Source organism: Hydra vulgaris, chromosome 07 (genome assembly GCF_038396675.1).
Source record: "Hydra vulgaris chromosome 07, alternate assembly HydraT2T_AEP".
Lineage (NCBI taxonomy): Eukaryota > Metazoa > Cnidaria > Hydrozoa > Anthoathecata > Hydridae > Hydra > Hydra vulgaris.
In genome coordinates, this window is record NC_088926.1 from 24240727 (window position 1) to 24266066 (window position 25340).

Sequence of the window (25340 nt, forward strand, 5' to 3'; positions counted from 1 at the left end):
AACTAGAAAAAAAAAGGAAAAACTCAAATACAATTTAGACTTGTCTAAATTTGTTATTTTATGATTTGTTAAAAAGTTTATTTTACTATAGAAATAAGCTCAATTTACATGCAACTGTTCTATAATCTGTTGCTGAAAAATGTTGTTTTTCATTCAAAAAATAATGCATTTCATTAGCAATGGCTTTTATAGTAAAACTTTTTGATTCAAAATTAAAAAATTAAAAAAAAATAATAAAATCCATAATTAACATCACTTTCCAAAAACATTAATAATCAATTTATATTAAATTTAGTAAAAAGCTTCTAATTGGTTTTAATTGAATCAAAATTTTATTTGGAACAAAAAAAATTATTTTGAAATAATAATTTTTTTCTGATTTTTAATTTGTATTTACCAGATAAAGCTAAATTAGCATATCTTGTAAAAAATTTAATTTAGAGAAAGAATTTTTGTTATAAAAATTTAAAATGTAAAAATTTTATTAATGAATAAAAAAATCAAAAACTCCTATATCAGATATACGTGAATACTATTTTTATCATTTGTTAAAGTTCTGATAAAATGTCTACTTTTCTTGTAACTGTTTTACAACCTATTGATGAAAACCATTGTTCTTTATCAGGAAAATAATGCATTTCATCAGCAATAGCGTCTAAAGTGGATGCTTTGTATTCCAAATTATTCCTTTCAAGTTCTGCCTTAGCGCATTGCTTAACATGTTTTCGCTCCAGAGGTAAAAAGGGAACATAAAAGTCTATTAATGAGTTTTTGATGATAATAGAGTCTCCAAATGACGATATCAAAGCGTTGCTTATTATTTTTTCCATTTCATCATGAGAAATCGTCTCCCTGGATTTATGACTTCTATAATAATTACTAGTAAAAAGATTAATTTCATCACCTGCTGTATTGCTCAGAAAGATAAATATTGATTTTCTATAATTTTGACTATTTATTTGGTTCTCTAAATAGGGAGTCATTACATTCGCAAGATCACCTGGCATTTTTTCGAATTCATCAAATATGAATAATGTTCGCTCACATTCCCCTATATTACTTTTTATATACTCATTTAATTCCGTTTTGTATTTTTCCAAATGGCCATTATGTGGAAAATTTTTTGTTACAATTTTTTGATAAACAAATTTACTATGCATACCTTTTTTGAATAAAGAATTGGCAACGATTTGGGAAACAAAAGTTTTACCAGTTCCAGTCCATCCATGAAAAGACATGACCAAAGGTGATTTTGAATCTTTATTTTTAATATGAGAATTAACAGCTTTACTAACAAGTTTATTGACTAAGTGCTGGCCAAAAACTTTTTCATTCAATTCTTTTTCCAAACCTGAAAGATCCTGAATCAACCATTGATCATTGCAGCATTCATTATTCTTACAGATATCTAAAAAGTAAATAATCATAAAACATTTTCTAATTTGAAAATAAAGTTTTTTTAAATTAACTATAATATAATATAAACTCTTTGTGTCTTGGAAACATAGACATAGTTCTAAAAAAATTTCAAAAGCTTAAACTGGATACTTGAATTTCATAAGTAACAAGAACCTCAGTTCATATCGAATAAAATTTTTTAAAAACCCTGGTCTATGCTGGAAAACATTATTTGCAGAATAATAAGCAAGGGCAAGTATAATGATCTATTATTACTGTCAAATTTATTTTGCATAAAGTTATATTTCTGATTAAATATATTATCTGTTATAAAACTTAAAGAAAAAAGAATAGCCACATAGGAAATCAGATAAACTTACAAATATTCTTCCATGAATTAAAACTGAATCATTTATTCATATAATTAGATTTGAATCATAAGTATAACCATAGAGAGTGAATAAAATTCAACTGATTAAAATGTTTTGGGGCTAATCTTATAACCTTTTATCTTAGATAACACAAAAAAACAATATTAAAACTGAAGTTAAAAGTACATATCTTATACGTTGGGGTAAGTAGTTAAGTATAGATTAACTCAAAAATTTCAGGGTAGGCAAATAATGTTTGAAAAAATTTAAATAATTACGAAATAGATTTGATACAATTTATTTTAATTTTGTATTTAATTTAAAGGTTAGAATTTAAAATTTATCGGAAAATAGTTTTTATAATGTGTGCTAACAAAACTGTAAGCAGAATTGAGATGTAATGTCAATTGATTTGAATGAAGGTTCTTGAATAAATAGCCTATGTACAATGTTTCCACCTATATTTTAATTTTTTTCTCCAAATAAATGGTAATCAGTTTTTTGTTTTGTTCAGATAATTTAATTAAAAATGTCAAGTAATTCATAAAATCTTACAAAAGTTAACAAATTAACTTGTAACCTGTTTATACAAGCAATAAAACATGTTTTATTTTTAGTGCTTGTTAAATTGTTATGGCAAAATACTGTATAAAATACCAATATAATAAATATCTTAAATATTGATATATGAGTTTTTGATTTTTTTTTTAATTAGTTATTGATATTTTCACATTTAAAATTTTTACAATAAAAATTCTTTTCTTAAATTAAATTTTTTACAAGAAATGCTTATTTAACATTTTCTGGTTGTTTGTTATATGAAAAAAGTTGGTATTAGTATAAAACAACCATATAATGTCTTAATGGTGTTTTATATAGTTTTTAACATTATAACTTGGACATATATGGTAAATTTTAAGTTAGAATTAAATTTTAAGTTTTTTATGTTTACAATTTAGAGAAGATTATTTAGTATTTATCTTTTTTAGAAATTTATCTTATTTAAAAAAGTTTAATAATATTTTAATAAAAGTAATAAATAATCACCTTGTGACAATTGGTTTATTAACAGTTGTCAAACAATTCACTTTGTAATGATTAATTAAGCAACAATAATTCTTATTATTAGTGTTTAGTAAAAACATCTCAAATGTCTTTTCTGATAAATAATAAAGGGATTTACACAGCACTTATAACTAACTTCTAATTAAAATATAATTTATAAAAAAGCTAAAAAAAAAAAAAAAAATCTACTTTAACTGCATTGTTAGATTTTCAAAATAAAACAAAACAGTTAAAATAAATTTGCATTAGTGTGTTACAGTCCAACACATAATGAGTGTTGACACATCCATGACACACCCATTCTACTAATGTTAGTCAAGTAGTTGTTGGAATACTACAAGTATTAAGGACAAGCACAAAGTATTAATTGTTTATTTTTATGAACAATTACGTCAAAGGTTGTGCCTGTATAGATAATAATTTGGGGTTTCCTAATCTTAGCAGAGCTAAGGTTAGGAAACCCCAAACACACTAATTGAGGAGGGGGGAGGGGTCCAACGAATTTAGACCCATTTTCAAATTTAGTGGCCCTTTTATAAAATTAAGCAGGGAGTCTTTGACCCAATTGCCACAACACTGGCAGTTAGCCTTCTTGTCTTGTCTGTATTAACACCATCAGGTTAAAATTTGTTGTAAATCTCCTCCATAATGCTATATAAATAAATGAGAAAATGGAATTATAGAAATCCAAATAAATCATATATATATATATATATATATATATATATATATATATATATATATATATATATATATATATATATATATATATATATATATATATATATATATATATATATATATATATATATATATATATATATATATATATATATATATATATATATATATATATATATATGTATATATATATATATATATATATATATATATATATATATATATATATATATATATATATATATATATATATATATATATATATATATATGTATATATATGATGTTGGACATTGGTGCTACCGGACCGTTTTTGAAACATAATTTTAATTCTTAGTAATGTATAAAGATTTATACATAATAAGACTACTTAAAAATGAATAAATGCGCTTTTTTTGCCTCTATAGGTACTTTAATGTAAAAATGTGGTCGTTCAAAACATTAGCAACTTTTTTCAACAAGTTTTTTGATGCTCTCAAGCTCAAATGTCCTGAAAGTTGTAACTGCAAATTGTATTTTGAGATACTAAAAGTTTCAGTTTTTGAATGATACCATTAGCGCTGTCAAATGGATTTATCTTGACATTACAAGCAATTTTTCTGTCTGTGAAACACCATGTTTTGTGTGGTTTCTTGTCCTTATGTTCTATTTCTAAGGGATTTCCTTTGGGGCGATTCGATATGAAAACATCCAGGGCATGCAACCCTAAGTCTCAGATTTTGCTGATTTTTTAACCACTTAAAGATTTTAGTAAATTATGATCATCCTGAAAATTTTATCATCTAATTTCAATCGGTTCCAAAGATATAGCTATTTTAAGTTTGCCTCCAACAAACAAAAATTCGTCATTTTTAAAAATGGTTTTGGTCCTAGTTTCTGTTATATGTGTGTTGGAAAGCTGAAAATTTGTGCCTTTACATATTTTGGGCCAACGAACCCAATGAAACAACTTAAAATATTCAAAAACGAATATAACACCTAAAATTTAATGTTTAACACAATTTTACTAAGGGCGACTCCAATCACAAAAATGCCAATGTAGCTCGATTTTTTTTTTTTTATTTGTCCTGAATAGTTAAGTTATAGTTATTACAAAGTATTGGAGAGTGATCTTTTCTAAAACAGAAATAAAAACATGGTCAAATCTACTTGAATTTAGTGCTGGAAAACAGGTACTTTGATAAATAAAGCGAGAAAAAAAAAGGTGTAATTTGACAGTTTTGTAACTGAAACTAATTTGGCAACGTCAAACTGTTCTTTTAATTACTGTTGACTAGCTGTTTCTGTTTTCTTTGTAATTTTATAGAATCTGATCCTAAAAAATTATAGTTTCAAACTAATAGAAAAAATAAAAACATCTTCAAATATACTTAAATTTATTACTTATAAAACATTAGTTTCATATTTATCAAACTAAGACAAATAAACTTAAAAGAAAAAAGGATCCAAAACAAATAGAGCACTTGGAAAGAAGTTTAAGAAAAAAAAGTAATATACAAAATTTAAAAATTAAAAACTCAAAAAAAAAATTAAAATTTATTAGTTATAGTGTTATAATCATTTACATCAATGTTATATGTTCGCCCTGATTTTGTTGTTGGGATTTTGATTACTGCAATTAAACTCGACAATGGTACCCAACAAATATCATCTCTCTGTGGCCAAATGAAGTTTTGAGAAGGACTGTGAGGATGCATAAACTTAATTCGAATATCATTAGTTGTAATATCTATCTCTGTACCCATGCCTATCCACCAAAAGCATGCGACAAAATCATTTAGGTTTGGTACAATTAAAACATCAGATGTTACTGCTTTTGACAGTATAAATCTGTCAACACATTGATGTTCGCTTGTTCTTTTAAAACTAACTTAAAATTTTGAAATGGGTATATAATGATGATAACTTCTGGTACCTGGAACAGTTTTTCCTGTTTCAAATCGCTCTTTTAGTTGCTGTTGCCTTGAATTGTTTCTTTGTTAATTTTATAAAATATTATTGTGTTTATATTGGTGATGCAATACTCAAGCATATCATTAACTGTCAATATTTGGTTTTCTAATGATCTTTGTAAACTTGCTCTTGCTGTTATTCTTTTAACCATATCACTTATGCCATCACAAGTGGACTTTCCATGGCTGGTTGCAAAAAATACCTATTCAGCTGTAATCTTAAAATCTTCCTTATGGTGGCATAGATTTATGAAGTTTTTATAGTTTTTATAATGAGCAGAACATCCATCAGAAAAATAATAAATTTTATTGATACCAACTAAATATTCTTTATTGTACTCTACAATTTTCTTTTGAAATTCATACACAAAGCATGTATCATGATCATTGTCATCACTTAAAAAACAGAATGACTTATGCTAAATACTTGTTTTAGAAATTTCCTTAAAATATATAACAACAGGATATAGTTTACGTTGTTGTTTATTCCAATGATAATATAATAAAATCAAGCTACATAGCCATTTTTGAGATTGAACTCGCCTAAGTAAAATTGTGGTAAACATTAAATTTTGAGTGTTATGTTAGTTTTTAAATATTTTAAGTTGTTTCATTGGATTCATTGGCCCAAAATATGTAAAGGCACAAATTTTCAGCCAAACCAAACCCATTTTTAAAAATGGCGGATTTTTGTTGGTTGGAGGCAAACTTAAAATAGCTATATCTTTGGAACCGATTGAAAATGATAAAATTTTCAGGATGTTCATAATTTACTAAAATCTTTAAGTGGTTTAAAAATCAGCAAAATCTTAGGGTTGCATTTTCAAAAAAAATTGTTTTCACATGGAATCACCCTTTATTAAATCGTTTGATTATTAAACATACAATTGATTTATGAATGGAGTACTTGATGGCAATTTCTTTTTGTTTGACTTTTATAATCTTTTACAATACATTTTCTAAAAGCTAAATTTCTAAAAATTTCTAAAAGCAAAAGAAAAAAAACATATATTCATTTTCAAGTAGTCTTATTATGTATAAACCTTTTTTCTTATATGTAATGTTAAAAAAAATTTTCATTTAAAGTTTCCTTTTTTTTTAGAAAAGTTTCTGTATTCAGTAATTGAAATTGAAAAGATATTTTTTTTATATGTATAATAAATATATATATATATACAGGGTGACCGGAAAGTTCTGTCAGTACTTCACAATCAATTTATTTTTAATGTAATATACATAAACTACTGAAATTAACAGATCAAGTAACATATGTAGTGTAAGTATACCAAGACTTATTCAGACCGGTCTCATTTTCGGTCCACTGTCAATGATAATCGATGACGCCATGATTGTATGGCAGCACGAATGGTTTCCATAGGAAATTTTTCCCATTCGCGGATGATCATTCGTTTCATGGAGGCCAAGTTGGGATGTTGTTTAGCATTGACCTTGGACTCCAAAATACCCCACACGCAAAAATCAAGTGGATTCAGGTCGGAAGAGGACAGAGGCCACTCATCCTTAGCAATAAACTTAGGGCAATTCTGTTGGAGCTATTCTTGCGTTGTTTTAGCTGTATGAGCTGGTGCTGAATCCTGTTGAAAACACCAGTCTCCATTGGGATATAACAAATTGGCTTCTAGTTGCAAAATTGCCTTCAGGACACTCTCTTGATAAGATACTGCATTAATTTTGGTGCCACGTTCGATAAAGACCAATGGCAATTTTCCTTTGCTACACACTGCTGCCCATACCATCACCGAACTTCGATTCTGATACCGCTGAACTGTTCCTGAAGGCTGAGGTATGTCCTTTAATGATGTTGACCACACGACATTGTTTTTAGCATTAAAACTTTGTTCCATCACGAACAACTTTTCATCAGAAAAGATAATGTTCTGTACTGCACAATGACCATACTGACGTAACAACGTTTTGCATCTTTGCAGCCTGGCCAGCTTTTGATTTGCAGTCAATCCATGAACTTTATGCTTGCGATAAGGTTTCAATCCAAGGTCTAATTTCAATAATTCCCTCATCGACTCCCTGGGTACTCCTTTATCCTGAGCCAATTTTCGCGCTGACCTTTCAGGGTTCCTCCGAATTTTCTCGCGTATTCATTTAATACGATCTGGGGTTCAAACTGTTCGTGGACAACCCGACCTTTCACGGTCTTCAACACCACCAGTTTCATGCAACCGTTGGATAGTTCAATAAACACATCTCTCAGTAATTCCATGCACTTTTATTAATTTGAATATTTCAGAATCCGTAAGTCCTTCCACATAATGTCGTTGAATCAACAAACGATGAACATTTACAATGTAATAATGATGAACATTCATAATGCAATAGAAAGAACAAACCCAGTTACTATTGACAAATTCAGTTACAATTGATAAGCATCATTGTACAGTTACAATTGTAATAAACTGATACAAAACTGATAAAAAATTTAATGATAAACACTTGTAAATAATGAAATATGGGAGACCAGAAAGTATGCACATTGATTACTGACAGAACTTTCCGATCACCCAACATACATACATATACATACATATATATATATATATATATATATATATATATATATATATATATATATATATATATATATATATATATATGTATATATATATATGTATATGTATGTATGTATATATATATATATATATATATATATATATATATATATTGTATATATATATATGTATATGTATGTATGTATATATATTAATATACATATATATATAAATATATATATATATATATATATATATATATATATATATAAATATATATATATATATATATATATATATATACCTATATATATTTATATATACAACACTTGGAATTAGGAAAAATGAGGTCGGCAATAATTTGCCAGCCTAAATCTTTTAGAGGTCAGCAAAAAAAATTTGATACAAAGGTCTTACCATAAAACATAGAAACGAGGTCAGCAATATTTTGCCGACCTCAAACACTTTAAGGTTAGCAGTTAGGTAGGCATTGCCGAATGCTGACCCTAATTCCGAGGGTTGATATATATATATATATCAATATATATATATATATATATAAATATATATATATAAATATATATATATATATATATATATATAATATATATATATATATATATATATATATATATATATATATATATATATATATATATATATATATATATATATATATATTTATAAATATTTAGGGTGTCCCAAAAATAAAATTTTTTTGCACACATGTTTTTCCCATTCCTTCATGTCTACTGAGTTAATATATATGACTAAAAAATGTTTTTGAGGTCAACTTCAGCTATATGTAAAATCTCAATTTCTTAATTTTTGATAAAATTTGAGCTTTTTTTACATTATTTTAGATGCGAATCCAACAATTTTATGTTTTTAATGCTTCTTACCCTAGAGAATTTAGAAACTGGACTGGACTGTGTTTTCATCAACCTGCCATGAAGCTAGGTACAGTATATTGAAGAAAAAATGTGTAAGTATAATAAATAACATATAAATAAAAAAATATAATAAACAAATATTATTGGTGACAAAATCTTTCTCTTTAAGTTTATGGCTGTTGCTTTATCAACAAGATCATCATAATTATGAGCAAAGTGGAAAAAAAGATGATAGAGACAGTAGCCTTTTTCACATCTGTCTGGTATGCACCTTGGTTTCTAAAGTCGTATTTGGTTGCAAATTCACCCTCAAATGATCTTTCTGCTTTCAACAATGCTTTTGCATCAAAGAAAAACCTGGCTACCAATTATATCAGAGTTCATTGAGTATTGGGAACTGGTAGGTAGTGATTCTTCCCGAGAATTTGTTCCCGGGAAAAATTTTATTCCAATTTCCCGGAATCCCGGGAAATTTTTTTCGGGATCCCGTGATTTTTGTACACACATTTTTTAACTTTCCCGCCAGTCAGAATTTTTTGTTTTCCGGACCATAAGAAATATTGCTTATTTATATTGTTTACATATTGAAATTTATCGCAGCGCATTGAGAATTTTAAAAAAAATGTCCTTAAATCTTAAAACTTCGAAGGTTTGGAGTTATTTTGATCTTAAAAAAGTAGACGAGGCACAATGCAAACATTGTCCAAAAATATTACTATGCAAAGGTGGTTCCACTGTTGGATTGAAGAGGCATTTAGAAAAAATCCATAATATTATTTTAAATAAAGAAGAAGAACCATCAACTAAAAAATGTTGTGTTCAATTAACAATTGATTCCATGACAAAAAAAGTTTCATTGGGAGAACGATTGGCTCGTTTTGCTGCGATTGATGGTTTTTCTATTAATGCAATAACTGAATCGGATCAAATTCGTGAGTTGCTTCGTGATAAAGGCTTCACTTTTCCTAAATCGAAAACAGATGTCATGAATCTTATATATATATATTATTTGGAAATAGTCGAAGAAAATAAAAAAAAGATACTCGAAATAAAAGAAAAAAAAAATGCAAGTTTAGTATAGATTTGGATGAATATTCAAAACATGGCAGAAGATTTATGAATATAAATCTTCACTTTAATGAAGGCTTTATTAATCCTGGATTAGAGCGAATGTTAGGATCGCACAATTCAAATGATTGCCTAGAACTACTCATCAAAAAATTAAACATGTTTAATGTAAGTCTTACAAATGATGTAGTTTGCATAACAACTGATGGTGCTTCTGTTATGGGAAAAATTAGGATATACTTCGCCTTCTGAATATCAACTTTGTTTTGCACACGCAATACATTTAGCCGTTGTTGATGTAATATATAAAAAAAAAGGTAAAAATAATAATCAAAGTACTAATGACAAAGATATTGAAGATGATGTCTTTGATGATGACAATGATTATGATGAGGAGGAGGATCAGCAAAATGAAATTAGTGACCAAGTTCCTGATCTTGTTCCTGAGCTTCATAAAGTTCTTGTTAAAGTTAGAAAAATAGTTGTAACTTTTAAAAGATCTTCTTTAAAAATGAATTCTTTAAAGCGTTATTCTAAAAATGAATTTGGACAAGAGCTAGTGCTAATTTTGGATTCAAAAACTCGTTGGAATTCAATGTTGGCCATGATTCAAAGATTTATTAAAGTTAAAAAAAGCAGTTTTTAAATCTCTCGTGGATTTAAGTTTAGAAAACCTAATGTTGTCTGATGATGAACTTACAGTAATTGAAAATTTAGCAAAAAGTCTGGAACTTATTGTCTTAGGTTCTGAAATCATTTGCAGAAGGGAAGCAACTTTATTAACAGCTGATGACACATTAAAATTTATGGTTAAAGAACTTGATGTTCAAGATTGCTACCTAGCAAAAGATCTTAAAAATGCTTTAATTGAAAGAATATGTCAAAGAAGAAAAAAAGATCTTGTTGGTTTACTAAAATTTTTAGATAATCCACAATCTTCAAAAAGTGATATGGATGATGACTTATTTAGCATGCCATCTAAAGCAGTTATGATAAATTTAGCGATTGAAATAGCTGGTCGACTTTTTCCCATAATTGAAAATATAGCAAAAGAAAAAGATAGCGATAGAAAACTTCACAATAGTATTATTGATATAAATCAGTTATCTGAATCTATGGCTGCCAGATTAGAAAAATTTGTAAAAAAAAAAAGATGTTTTTGAAGTCAAGTGCAATAAATCAATTATGCGTCAAGAATTCAAACTGTTTGAAGCTACTAATAAAAGATCGCATAACTTAGATATGCTTTATAATACGCTTTTAACTATTCGTCCTTCCAGTGTAGAGGCTGAAAGGGTGTTTAGTTCAACTGGATTTTTTTTTAGCAACTATAGAACTAGATTGATCGACATTCATCTCGATGCACTGGTTTTTCTCAGAAGTCACTTTAAAGTTGTAAACAGTTACAAAAAATAAATAGAAAAATAGAAAAGTGTATTTAGTTATTTATATTTTCTCTGATGAAGATTTTCCTGGGAATTTCCCGGGATCCCGGGAACAATGTAAATAATTCCCGCTATCCCGGGAATGGAAAAAGTCCGGGAAATCGCAATCCCTACTGGTAGGTCCAGAAAGTTGGCTTTTGTTAAAAATTGCAAAAGTCTCTGATGGTGAAGTAGAGCTGTGGAGGATGGAAAAGCTCTAAAGTTATTAGATTTATTCAAAAAACTTGTTGAATATTTGACTTGTGTCAATGATTATGCAGAAAGAAACATACGCTTTATACAGGACTTTGTAGGTGGATATAAATCTGACAATATGCAACAAAATTTAATGCTGGTGCCCAGGGACAATAGAAAGAATATTAAAAAAGATCTTTCCAAGTTCTAGTTAAAAAAAAAATATTTTATTATTCTTGAAATACATATTTTTTGACACATTTTTGTATTTTTATTAGAAAAATAAAGTTTTTAACAAAAACTGGAATTTTACATATTGCTGAAACTGTGGTTCAACAATGTTGTTTTATATATATTTGCAATTGGGGGACACTAGAGAATGGGAAAAAATTGCATGCACATAGAAATAAAAAAAAAAGTGTAAATTTGGGACACCCTTACATATATAAACATATACAGGGTGTTAGCAAGGAATATATTTTTTACTGTGTATTTGCAATATTGGGAACATTTATTGTTATTGTTCTACAAAACACTTAGAACTTTTATATAATATATGTCCTATTACTTAAAAAAAAAAAGGGTCATGGAAGATCGAAAAATTTTAACACTCTGACATATATAAATATATGCATTATATATATATATATACATATATAATTATATTATTAAAAATATATATATATATATTTAGTTTATATAACTGTAATAAAAAATATGTGATTTAATTAATTTCTAATCACCTTTAGTTGAATTTTAATAAAACAATTATATATACATACATAATAATGATATATATTTATATATACATACATAATAATGATATATATATATATCAACCCTCTGAATTTTAGGTCGGCCTAGCTGCCAACCTAAAAGTATTTGAGGTCAGCAAAAAATTGCTGAATATGTTTCTTGGTTTTGTGGTAACCTCTTCGTGTCAAATTATTTTTGCCAACCTAATGCCGACCTCTAACAGTTTGAGGTCGGCAATTTATTGCCAACTCCATTTTTCCTAATTCCAAGGGTTGTATATATATTAGGGTTATGACTTTTTTTCAACCCCATGCTCCTGTACTGTAGTTTGATGAACTTTTACCTAAAAAGCACGAAATGAACTATTATTTGCATATCTTTTGGAAAACCTTCACCCCGCCATTGAAAAATCGATTTTGACTACTATGTATTCAAATATATTTAGAATGTCATAGTCATGTAATACAATAAATTTTCAATCCAATCATGACGAATACATTTTCTTCATTACTTTGATTGCACGCTCTGCACATTGATTACTTCTGGGGATCTGTAGTATGGATGGCTCTTGCTTCCAGTGACTTTTCAAAGAGCCTAAAGCCTTTTTGTATGGATTCAGTACCTCAGCCAAGTTGATAAAATCTTTTTTGTTGTACAGTTGGTCTGTAAACCAATGGTCTGCCCAGCCATACAATATAAAGTGACATACTCTCTGCAGAACTGTTCTTGTTGAAGGAATTAAAATGAAGGCCAGGATCGCTAGTATAGCTCTAGAATTCCACCTTACATTGCTGATGTTGGATAATTTCTAAAACCTGATCAATGGAAAATGTCCTTTTTCATCAAAAAATCGAAACACTCGAGTGAGATGAAATAAGAATTTCATATCATTTCTCCAGCCTGATGTTTCGAGAATTACTTCTATTCCGTTATCAAACTGTATTTTCAGACAGAAAACTTTGTTTTCAGTTGTTTCTACTCCTTCAACAGTTGAGATACAAATGGATATTAGACGTTCAGCGATAGTGTTTTACTTTCAAGTTCTTCATCCATCACCAAACGGAGGATTCTATCTAATACCTGGTGTTGACAACAACACCATTCTTTTTTCCAATGTTAATGCTGGTGATCTGCAACAATCATCTGTATTGAATTCCATAGGTGAAATTCATCGAGGACTTTAGAAATTCCTTGAGCAATACTATATTCAATTTGATTTCTTTTCTTTCAATTTTAAGGATGACCATTTGATAATTGATTCTGTTGATGTGCTTGCCATCAAAGTGAAAAACCAACAACAATTAATGCAACTTTTCAATTATTTCTTTTTCAGCTTGATTGCCTCTTTGATTGTTGACTTGTAAATAGCTGATTGACATAGAGTTGGGATGTCAATGCCTTCACAAGCCAATTGCTTGCATATGTTAGCAGCTTTGTTTGTTGATACTCTTGTGTAGATTACCAAGTTGACTGCAATTTTGCTTTTATGATATTTTCTGCTTGGTGTAGGAGTAGTCTCATCTTCTTCTTCTTTGTCGTTTTCATCAAGGGGTTCATCAAGGGTTCATCTCTTCCTCGCTTGACACATTCATCATAACATTTTAGTATTTTATCAAGCTTTGTTCATATAACTTGATCAGATACATAAGGAAAATTTAGCTTATTCTTCCACAATTTGGTGATTCTTTGGAAATTTTCGCTATTCACTCTTTTCTTCATTTGATTTTTGGTCCAAGGAAACGGTAGCATTCGATAATTTGCTTTTAGAAAAGGCATTCTTCACTTTTCTTCCAGTGAATATTCTTCCAAAAGGACCATTCTTCTTCCTTTATGAGCGTCTTCAAATTTTGATTATTGGTCCAGACATCATTGTTCTTCTGAATGTTACTATCGCTATGCTTGCACGTGGCCAAGTGTTGCTTCTGTAATAACTATAAAATTAGATAAGCAGCTATACACAGTCTATACACAGTCTAAATTGTTCTAGAATATTCTAAATTGTTCCAGAATATTCTTAATTGTTTAAGAATGTTCTAAATTGTTCCAGAATGTTCTAAATTGTTCCAGAATGTTCTAAAGTCATCTAAAATATTCTAAACTGTTCTAGAATATTTTTAATTGTTCAAGAATGTTCTAAATTGTTCCAGAATGTTCTAAATTGTTCTAGAAAGTTCTAAAGTCATCTAAAATATTCTGGAATTTTCCAAAATGTTCTAAAGTTTTAAACACTTCTAATCTATACAAGCTTTAATTGATTTTCAGCAAAGCCACACGCATTAGTAATAGCAGTAACAAGATTAAATAAATGATGAATAAATGACAGGAAGTTGTTATTTTTTTAAAAAGTCAAAAAATCATAACCGTAATATATACACACACACACACACACACACATATATATATATATATATATATATATATATATATATATATATATATATATATATATATATATATATATATATATATATATATATATATATATATATATATATATATATATATATATATATATATATATATATATATATATATATAAACCATTTATCTTCGATACTTGACTTATGTCTTGTTTCTGATCCTAGTCAGTGCTCAATTTCTCCATATTCACTCTGATTTCTGAATCTGATTTCTGATCACAATTTGATCTCTCTAAAACTATTATATCATTTTTCTTCATTATCAGAATCCCCCTACAATCATACCTCTTACAACTACCTTAAAGCTGACTAGGACTATTTTGTGATTTTCTTCGTGATAGCCCTTGGGTAGAAATCTTTGGTCTTCCTGCTAAAAAATGTGCTTCTTACTTAACTTTTTGGATTTAGGCTGGCATGGAATCTTTTATTCCCTCTTGACAATTTTAAATCAAGCCTCACTCTTCTCCATGGTTTTCCTCTCATTGTGCTGCTGCAATTTCCAATCATAACCATTACTTTCATATCTATCAGCAAAACAGTTCTCCAGAACATCTGTTTACCAGAAATCTGTTTGCTAGAAACCATTGTAAAAAGGTTCTGTTTTACGCCAAAGCCCGCTATTCTCAGGTCACAAAATCTTGTATTTTATCTCAAAAATTAGGCTCTTGTGACTTCTGGAGAAACTTTAACAGTATCTATAATAATAGGGCAAACCTGTTATTCCACCTCTCTTGTTCAGATTTTGTCACCTTACCTCACTGTTATTATATATTAACGATCTTCCAGATATTCTCACACCTAAGGTGGCATTGTTTGCTGATGACACTACCATTTATTCTTATCTTGATAAGCAGCTAACACTCTCTGATTGCTTCGAGGGGGCATTTGAGTTTGAATAGGATCTTACTTCTGCTACAGCATAGGGCTCTCAGTGGTTGGTGATCTTTAATTAAGATAAAACTCATTTCTTTTTCAGCTAATTGTTATTGCAATAATCTAGATCTTCCTATATTAACGAACAGTAATGTACTAAATGAGTCATCTACCCTTCATCTTTTTGAATTAACTCTCCAATCTTTCTTTTATACTATATAACAAATCGATTGCAAAATTAGTGTCTGCTCAGGTTGCATCTTTTTATTGTGCTCATCACTTCCTTACTCCGCATTCTATTCTTTACTCAAATCCATCCTTGTATGGAATACTGTTGCCATATCTGGGGTGGATTTCCAATGATGCTCATTTTCTTTTAGATAAGGTGTAAAAACGCATTGTAAACATTGTTGAACCTGCTCTTGCAGCCAACCTCCAACCATTATCATATCATTGTAATGTTGCTTCTCTTTCTCTATTCTACAAATACTATAACCGGTACTGCTCTAAAGAGCTAGTGTCTCTTGTGCCATCTACTAATTCATTTTAGTATTACTTGTCATTACAGACCATTTTAGACCGTGTCAACAGTATTTGGGCGCTGATTTGGATGCCGCCTAAATTTGAAATTAAGGATTTTTTCTTACGGCAAATATTGTTTGTTTTTTTTTTCAAAAAATGCCTACTATTGGCAATATTTACAGCAAGTTCTGCTGACCCAGGGGGTACCACTGCCCAAATTATTTTCCTAGAATAGCCCCTGTATATATATATATATATATACATATATATATATATATATATATATATATATATATATATATATATATATATATATATATATATGTATATTTATATATATATATATATATATATATATATATGTATATTTATATATATATATATATATATATATATATATATATATATATATATATATATATATATATATATATATATATATATATATATATATATATATATATATATATATATATATATGTATATATCAGTGGTGTACACTGGATTTTTAGATGTTTGAGTTTTGACACCTACAGGCATCGTGCAAACTCCAAACTTTTGTATGTTTATGCTTATATCAAAAAAGAATGTTTTGCAAAGAATTGGGGTGATTGGAGCTAGGGAACAAAAAAACCCTAATTTTTGGGCCCACCCAGCCTTTAATGTGGGAGCAACGAGTTTATAAAATATTTTCTTTACTGTTTTTATCTAAATTTATATTGATCAACAAATTTCAAGTTTCACGCAATAATCTCTGAGTGTTCAGTTTTTATGACCCTGCAATGTTTACAGCCCTCTCAAATTGAGGGGGGTTAAACCTTTATATGGTCATAGTTTTTAAAAAATATTATTGCATGAAATTTGAATTTTGTTGATGAATATAAATTTAGATAAAAATAGTGTAGAAAATATTTTATAAATTTGTTGCTCCCACGTTAAGGGCTAAGTGGGCCCAAAAATTAGGGTTTTTTGTTCCCAAGCTCCAATCACCCCAATTCTTTGCAAAACATTCTTTTTTGATATAAACATAAACATACAAAAGTTTGGAGTTTGCACAATGCCTGTAAGTGTCAAAACACAAACATCTAAAAATCCAGTGTGCACCACTGTGTGTATATATATATATATATATATATATATATATATATATATATATATATATATATATATATATATATATATATATATATATATATATATATACATATATATATATATATATATATATATATATATATATATATATATATATATATATATATATATATATATATATATATATATATATATATGTATATATATATATATATATATATATATACAGGGACTATTCTAGGAAAATAATTTGGGCAGTGGTACCCCCTGGGTCAGCAGAACTTGCTGTCAATACTGCCAATAGTAGGCATTTTTTGCAAAAAAAAAACAAACAATATTTGCCGTAAGAAAAAATCCTTAATTTCAAATTTAGGCGGCATCCAAATCGGCGCCCAAATACTGTTGGCACGGTCAAAAATGGTCTAAAATAACCCTTGATATATAAATTTACATGGGTGACAACTTTTATGCAAAAAAAAAAAAAAATTATGCTGCACCTAATTTCTTTCTTCACTCCTCAGTGATATATATAAGTGTTTTTGTTTTGTTTTAAGGACTAGTGCTAGATGTAAAAATGGCATGATTTTACAATGAACTATTATTTTAAATTTTTCTTCATTCATCATTAATATTTTTTTACTTCATCAAAATCATTGTGAAAATTAAAATGCAGTTTAATGTTTAATTTATTATTCAATTAATAAAATGAATTGTAAGAAGTTTTACAGCAGTTTTGAACAATGTTAAACTGCTAAAAAAAATACTGATAAAAAATTGGATATATAGGAAAAAGATGTAGTAAAAAAAATTTCAGAAAACATTTATTAAAGGTATTATTTAATATATTATTTAGTAATGACTTCAATTAAGTTGAATGATTTGTTCTTTAATTAAATAAAAAAAAAAATTTAATTAAAAAACAAATTAAATTTTAAGACGATTAAACTCAAATTATAAACACTTTAATGCAAGTAATGAAAAGAAGCTGAAACATGTTGGACATATAAATGTCAGTTGTATGAGAGTCCTTTATCTTTTATCTCCAATTTCTTTTTTTACCGCAGAATCAGAATAGAATACTTCTAAGACATCATCAATACTTAATAAGCAGTAAATCAAAATGATTCAAAAATATTTATGATAACATTTCTTTTCCTATGGGATCAGACTATGAAATACAAAGGAAAAACAACAAATTATTGGAGAGGATAAAATATTATAAAAACTTGTAAAAATTTACAAAAAATGGGAGCAAAAAGAAAGTTGCTAGTTTGAAAGAAGAACACCAAAGAAAAGTTAGTTAAAGAATTTTAATCTCCATGGAGACTCTTTTTGACATTCAACATTTAAGAGCTTATACACTCAATCGAGGTATACACTCAATCGAGGCAAAGAAACAGAGAGAGTGAGAGTAAAGAGAAAAATTTAGCATTTTTGGAAGATCAAAAGAAGCTAAAAAACAGTTTATAAGCAGATATACAGATAAAGAACTTGAAGCTTGAAGATTGAATGTGTACAAGAGAGATACCATAGGTATATAGATTATAAGAAAAAAAAACGTCAATGCTGATGGAAATTATTAAAATGATATCTGCATCAGGTAATTTTCATCATGAAAAACTAAATTGTATATTGTTAAATTTGTATTGAATATTACTTTATAGAACCAACTGTAAATGTACTTTTTTATTTTCATTTTTTATTAATATAATTGTAGGTTTTTCAAATATGGCATTGATGGTAGGTAATACAAGTTCTGATGAGGTTGAATCTCAGCAAAAAACATCAAACAACGTTTGATGTTTTTTCTTTGATGGCAAATTAGTTACACATTTGTAAAAGAAAATCCAAAAATAGTTACAAGAGATAGAAGTGTCTGTTACTAGTCTGAATTTCAACACAAAGATGGTCTTCTCTTAGATATTATTCACAGTGACACAGGTAAAGCACCTGATCAGGCTTAATTAATTATTTATAAGAATATTTAATTAAAATTAATAATTAAAAATTCATTATAATATTTTAAAGTTTTAAACTAAGTATTTGCTGAGTGTGTTGATGCTAGACTAACCAACACTGGTAGAAAAGAGGGGGCAACTATAATATTGACAAAAGTATTTCAGAAAACTTTATTGTGGCTATTATTTTAGCACCACATACATATAAAACATTATATTTACAAAGAGATAACTTGAGATAACACCAAGGAACCAAGGGAAAGGCCAACGAGGGACCAAGGGACCAAGAAGGACCAAGGGACCTTCTTGGTCCCTTGAGTCCTTCTTGGAAAAAAAAAGAGGCTTTTTACTTAAACTTAAACTTAAGCATTGAAAAAAAATTTTTCCTGTTTTCCTGTGCCTCTTCTAGTTTGATGAGAATACTTTCATAATTAGTTCTAGAATTCATCAGATGCACTTGGAAGCAAAGACCTATCAAATTTGTTTGTATCATTGAGATTTTGCCCTGAGAAGTATCAGGCATCTTGTGGAATACTTAGATCTTAATATTCAATCTGACAAGCTAAAAAATGTTAGGATTTAGCAACCAGGTGCCTGTCATGAAGCTAGATTCATAACAGATGCTTTGTATCACTTGGCTTTGAAATTGCCAGTTATAAACTCTTTAAATCAAGACTATGATTTAAGATGGTCTCTGGAGCATGTTTAATGTTTGTTATACTTTATGCTATACTTTAAGGTTTTTAAAATCCAGTCTTGCTGGACATTCAGTATTAAATGACTTTCAAATTTATTTAAAGTTAAAAAAAATCATTAAAGAGGAATGGGATATTGAAGTAGAAACTTCACCCTTAAAAAACTCAAAATCTCACTTCTGATATCTTTTATTAAAAGCAGCAGTTATTGCTCTTGCTGATTCAGAGCTTGAAATTCAAATAAAGTCTGAAATTTTGAAGACTTTGTTGGAGCACAAGGCTCCTAACATTCACTGCACTTCCTATTTTAGTAGATAATAATACTAAGCTTTGTGAACTTGTTACCTGAAAGCTGGTTCTTTTTGTTGTTTTGGATATAGTAATAGAAACAAAGGTTTAGTTGGAAGCATGCCAGAATTAAAGAGATTTAGACTCGATACGCTCTCACAAGAATTTTGTGCTTTTTAATAAACATAAGTGTCACAAATGATTGTGCTGAATAAAAAATTGGACTAATGCAAAAGTTTGAGAAATCTTCACACTCTGAGGATCAGAGGCAAAACAACATTTATCATAAAGATCTTGTTAATTTTAAATAAATATTGTTATTTGAAATGCAAACATGCGTTATTTGTTAAAATATTATGTTAATTATCTGAGATAGAAGTGAATAACAATATTAATATAGTAACAGTAACTATAGTAACTAACTTCTTTACATACATTTGTATATTGGCTAAAATTGATAATTATTCAAATTATTAGAGAACTACATCTATCTGTACCAATGACCCTAGTAAGCTAAAATTTTCAATATAAGCTAGTATATAAATTGAGAACAAGTATTTATACAGTGTATTTGCATACACACACACATATATATATATACATATATACACATATATATATACATATATATATATATATATATATATATATATATATATATATATATATATATATATATATATATATATATATATACATACATACATACATACATACATATATCAGTGATGAACCAAGAATTTTCATGAGGATAACATTTTCCAGCAAAGTGGGGGTGGGTAAGGCGATGTATTTGTAGTTGCCTTCCATCCTCCCCATACACCTTTCAGTGCGAAATTCAAATAGTAGTAATTACACTTATCAAATGCTAACATCTTGTATTGGAATAGTTATTATATATAATATATTGTATAGACAACAACTTTTGGAGTACAAAATACAAGCATTTAATAAGCAAATTTACTATTTTTTTAATTTCCATTTCAATTTTATATTAGCAAATGGTTAATAATTTGTGTGTGTATATATATATATATATATATATATATATATATATATATATATATATATATATATATATATATATATATACATACATATATATATATATATATATATATATATATATATATATATATATATATATATATATATATATATATATATATATATATATATATATATATATATATATCAGTTGAACACAAAGAAATTCAGCACCTTTTTATTTTAATTTTTTTGCACACAAAACATAAAGTGTTGCTGTTTGATTCTAAGGGCAATCAAAAGTAATCACGGTTATTATTGTTATTGGATTAGAATGAGTAAAATAAATTATAAATTAAAATCCTTCATTGTCACAAGTTGACATTTCAAATTGATCAGCATTTCTTAATCCTTAGTTGGATTTATTTTGAGGCCATGAAAACAAACTCAATCTATTAAATGCTCAAAGAGGTAAAAAGAAATGATTTATAAATAAATACAAAGCAAGTCTATCTATATTCTATCAATAAAATCTATGTTAGAGAGATCTTGCAAGAAAATTGAAATGCAGCCAAGCTTTTTGAGCTTCTTTTCTTTTTATTTTCAGCACATTTTGAAATGGCTAGAGTCGTCAAAAGAAATTGTGTGGTCAAGTTGTAAAAACAAAATATTTTATGCGTGGTCAGGAATGGCATTCGATCCCACTTCTTTAACTTTTATTGGACATGTTAGTCAAACTTGAGTATTTATCGGACAAATTGTCTGGAACAAAAAAGTTGGTTATTTTGAGCCTGGCAACCTGAGATATTTTCAGTGGAACTCAGCTTACAAAAAAGCTTTTCTGAATGGATTACTTTATAAGTAACTGTATGTCACATTTAAAACAAGCAGGCTTACAAGAGAACTGCATCCAGTAGAGATTTTGATACAGAGAATGAACTAATAAAGTTTGCACAAAGAGAAAGCTTCAAAGATGAGTCTATGGCACTGTTAGCTGCAAAATCAAGGACAATTAACTTGCTATATCTAAGACCTAGATTGGATAAAGCGTATTACAATGTTATGGGCACTTAAAATATGCAGCATATTGGTAGTATAATTTCCAATTATACTACCAATTTGCTGACAATTGGAAAAACTGGATAACAAAACTTATATACCACAAACAAAAAAAGCATGTGTGTGAAACCAATCAGACCTTGTCAAAGTTAATGAGTCAGTTTAGGATAATGCAAGGAGGAGAAGAAATATGCAAATGAGAAACTCAATGCAATAATTGTTGAAGCCAAAAAGTAGTAATCAAATTAAGGTACCATTATCAAAGATTAAGCTAAAGATGCCTTTACATGTGTTTTCAAGAAAAACTGTTGACTTTGGTAGTCTGTTTATTATGGTGCAACTTGCTATACCTCACCAGCCGTGAGGTATAGCAAGTGAATCACCAATCAGCTAATCCTGATGACAATGTTCCATTGACATTAAATCATTTTTTTGCATGGTCAAGTGGACAGCAAATTTGCACCAGAAATCGTCGATACTGAGCACTTTAACTTAAAGAACTGTTAGCATAGAACTTAAGAGCTTATGCATCATTATTGCAAGAGATGATTATGATAATAGCTTCCAATCTAAGTTCAAGAAAAAAGTATGACAAAATTAATATTCAAGATAGAGATGTTATTTTAGTTGTTTCACCATCAGATACTCATATTTCCAATATTTCCCCCTCTCTATTTATTTTTTTAACTTAACTTTTTAACTTTTAACTTTTTTAACTCGCACAACTCCATTTTTTTTTCTCACTTTATAACTTTACAATATAAAATCTACTCTAAGAATCACCACTTCTAAGTCTATTTGACCAAATGGCTCAATTGGTCACCTGTATGCAAACATTGTGTCACAAGCTAATATTTAGTAAATATTAAACACAATTAAACTATTCTATACAATAATTTTTATAAATGCTAAAACAAATTTACTGATTTTGATTACAAAGTTAGCATGTTTATTATTACCTTCACTTGGTATCTTGATGAGTGTTGGTACTGGGGGCACTAAAAGCCAACATTTAAAACAAATTAAAACATTGAGTTTGCAATGCGTTAAAATAATTAAGGAATAGAATATATTTGTAATAAGCAATTTGTATAATTATATATATAAATGAACAAATATATACACACATACATACACACTCATGCATACATACACACTCATCCATACATACACACAGGCGTGCAATCACAATTAATATACAAAAAATTTTTCCGATTTGACTTCCATGAAAAATAACTGTTGTAATAATGAAAAGTTTCATCCTCAATATCAAACATTTTTTAACAATAATTGTAATTGTAATAAATAACTTAATTGACAATTAGACTTGAACTGAAGCAAAAACTGATGCAAAGCTGAAAACTCAAGTTTAAATATTTTAATTAACAAATCAAATAACAATAAAAAATAAGACGAAAAAAAACTTTTTTAAGTTATTTTTTCTCATACTTTTTATTGTTATTTGATTTTTAAATAACAAAATTTTTTTAAATGTGTGCACAAATATTTAAATGAGTGATGAGTAATAATAAGTTAATGAGTATAACTTTGAAGCCAAATGAGGCTTACTTACTAGAGTAATTTTAATGCTTACTTACTAGAGTAATTTTAATGCTTACTTACTAGAATAATGTTAATTATTTTTTTTAATAACAACTTGGTCACACTTTTTATTTAAGTTTTATTATATTGTATATAGTGATGTCAGTAGCATCAACTCTGAATTTTTTTGTTATTTATTTAAATAACTCCAAAAAATAATAATAGTTTTGACTGAATTCATAAACATCATAAAAAGTCATATATAAATAAAAATCAAAAACTTCTAGGTTTTAACTAAATAAGTTTTCCAGTTTGTTTTTTTTAAACACCTTTGCTTCCAAAAAGGCGGCAAGCAACCACTAATTAGGGTTGGAAGTTACTGGAAGAGAAAAGATGAAGATTGTAGAGCAAAATAACAATTGACAGACAACTTAAAAAATTGCAAATTATATGAATCAGGAACGCAAGATGAAGGAAGCGAATTCCAAAGAACTGATGTTCGAGGAAAAAAACTAGACAAAATAGAGTTTTTGGACCACTTAGGAACAGTCACAGAAAAAGGATGAGACTTGAATGAATGACAAGTAACACGAGAATGAATTTTAGTAGATGGCACAAGAGACACTAGCTCTTTAGGGCAGTGCCCATTATAGAATTTGTAGAAAAGAGAAGCAACATTAGGACGATGTTATAATGGTTGGAGGTTGGCTGCAAGAGCAAGTCTAACTATGTTTACAATGCAATTTTGCATCTTGTCTAAAAGAGAAAGGGCACCATTAGAAGATTTGCCCCAGATATGGCAACAGTATTCCATACAAGGCCGGATTTGAGATCAATAGAGATGAAGAATAGATTCCAAAATAAGAAAGTGCCGAGCTCGATAAAGAGATGCAACCTTAACAGATGCTAACTTTGCAACTTATTTGATATATGGTTTCCAAGAAAGATCGGAAAAAAGAGTTAATCCTAGAAGATAAAGAGTAGATGACTCATCGAGTACATCATCGCTCATAAATATAGAAAGATCTAACTTATTGCGATAACGATTGGCTGAAAAAAATTGAGTTTTATCTGTATTGAAGTTCACCAGTCACTGTGAGCCCCATGCTGTACCAAAAGTGAGATCCTTTTCAAGCTCAAATGCCCCCTCCAAGTAATCAGGGAATGTTGGTTTCTTATCACGACAATAATAAATGGTAGTATCAACAGCAAACAATGCCACCTTAGATGTGAGAGAAATTAAAAAGAGTATAGGGCAAGGATAAAACCTTGAGGAACCCCTAAAGTTACAGAATAAGAAGAAGAGTGCTGTCCATTGAGGAAAACTTTTATATTGCGATTGGAAAGGAAGGATTCAATAATCTTAAAGATGTTGCTAGATACACCATAAGAAGAAAGCTTATGGAGAAGACCAGCGTGCCAAACTTTATCAAAACCTTTTGAAATGTAAAGAGCGATGGCCTTAACCTCTCTACCTTTATCTAATGCACAATAAAAACTATCAGTTATTACTGTTAGCAAATCAGCTGTAGAATGAGAAGATCGAAATCTATATTGAAGGTAGAAAGTAAGTG

At 28.2% G+C, this 25340-nt stretch overlaps 1 protein-coding gene across 6 annotated transcripts in view; it reads right to left on the minus strand.

Annotated features, from left to right (window-relative positions):
- Window positions 1-373: 373 nt before the first annotated feature.
- LOC136082359 (torsin-1A-like) overlaps window positions 374-25340 on the minus strand; it is a 76914-nt gene continuing 51947 nt past the window's right edge. For 3 of the 6 annotated variants that reach the window (XM_065801419.1, XM_065801418.1, XM_065801417.1), the window contains exons 7-8: window positions 23184-23222; window positions 374-1408 (exon numbers count right to left, since the gene is read on the minus strand). In XM_065801419.1, the coding sequence (XP_065657491.1) occupies window positions 549-1408; window positions 23184-23222 (899 nt within the window). In that variant the 3' untranslated portion in view covers window positions 374-548. The remainder of the gene's footprint in view (window positions 1409-23183; window positions 23223-25340) is intronic. The other 3 variants (XM_065801422.1, XM_065801421.1, XM_065801420.1) reach the window with 2 other exon arrangements.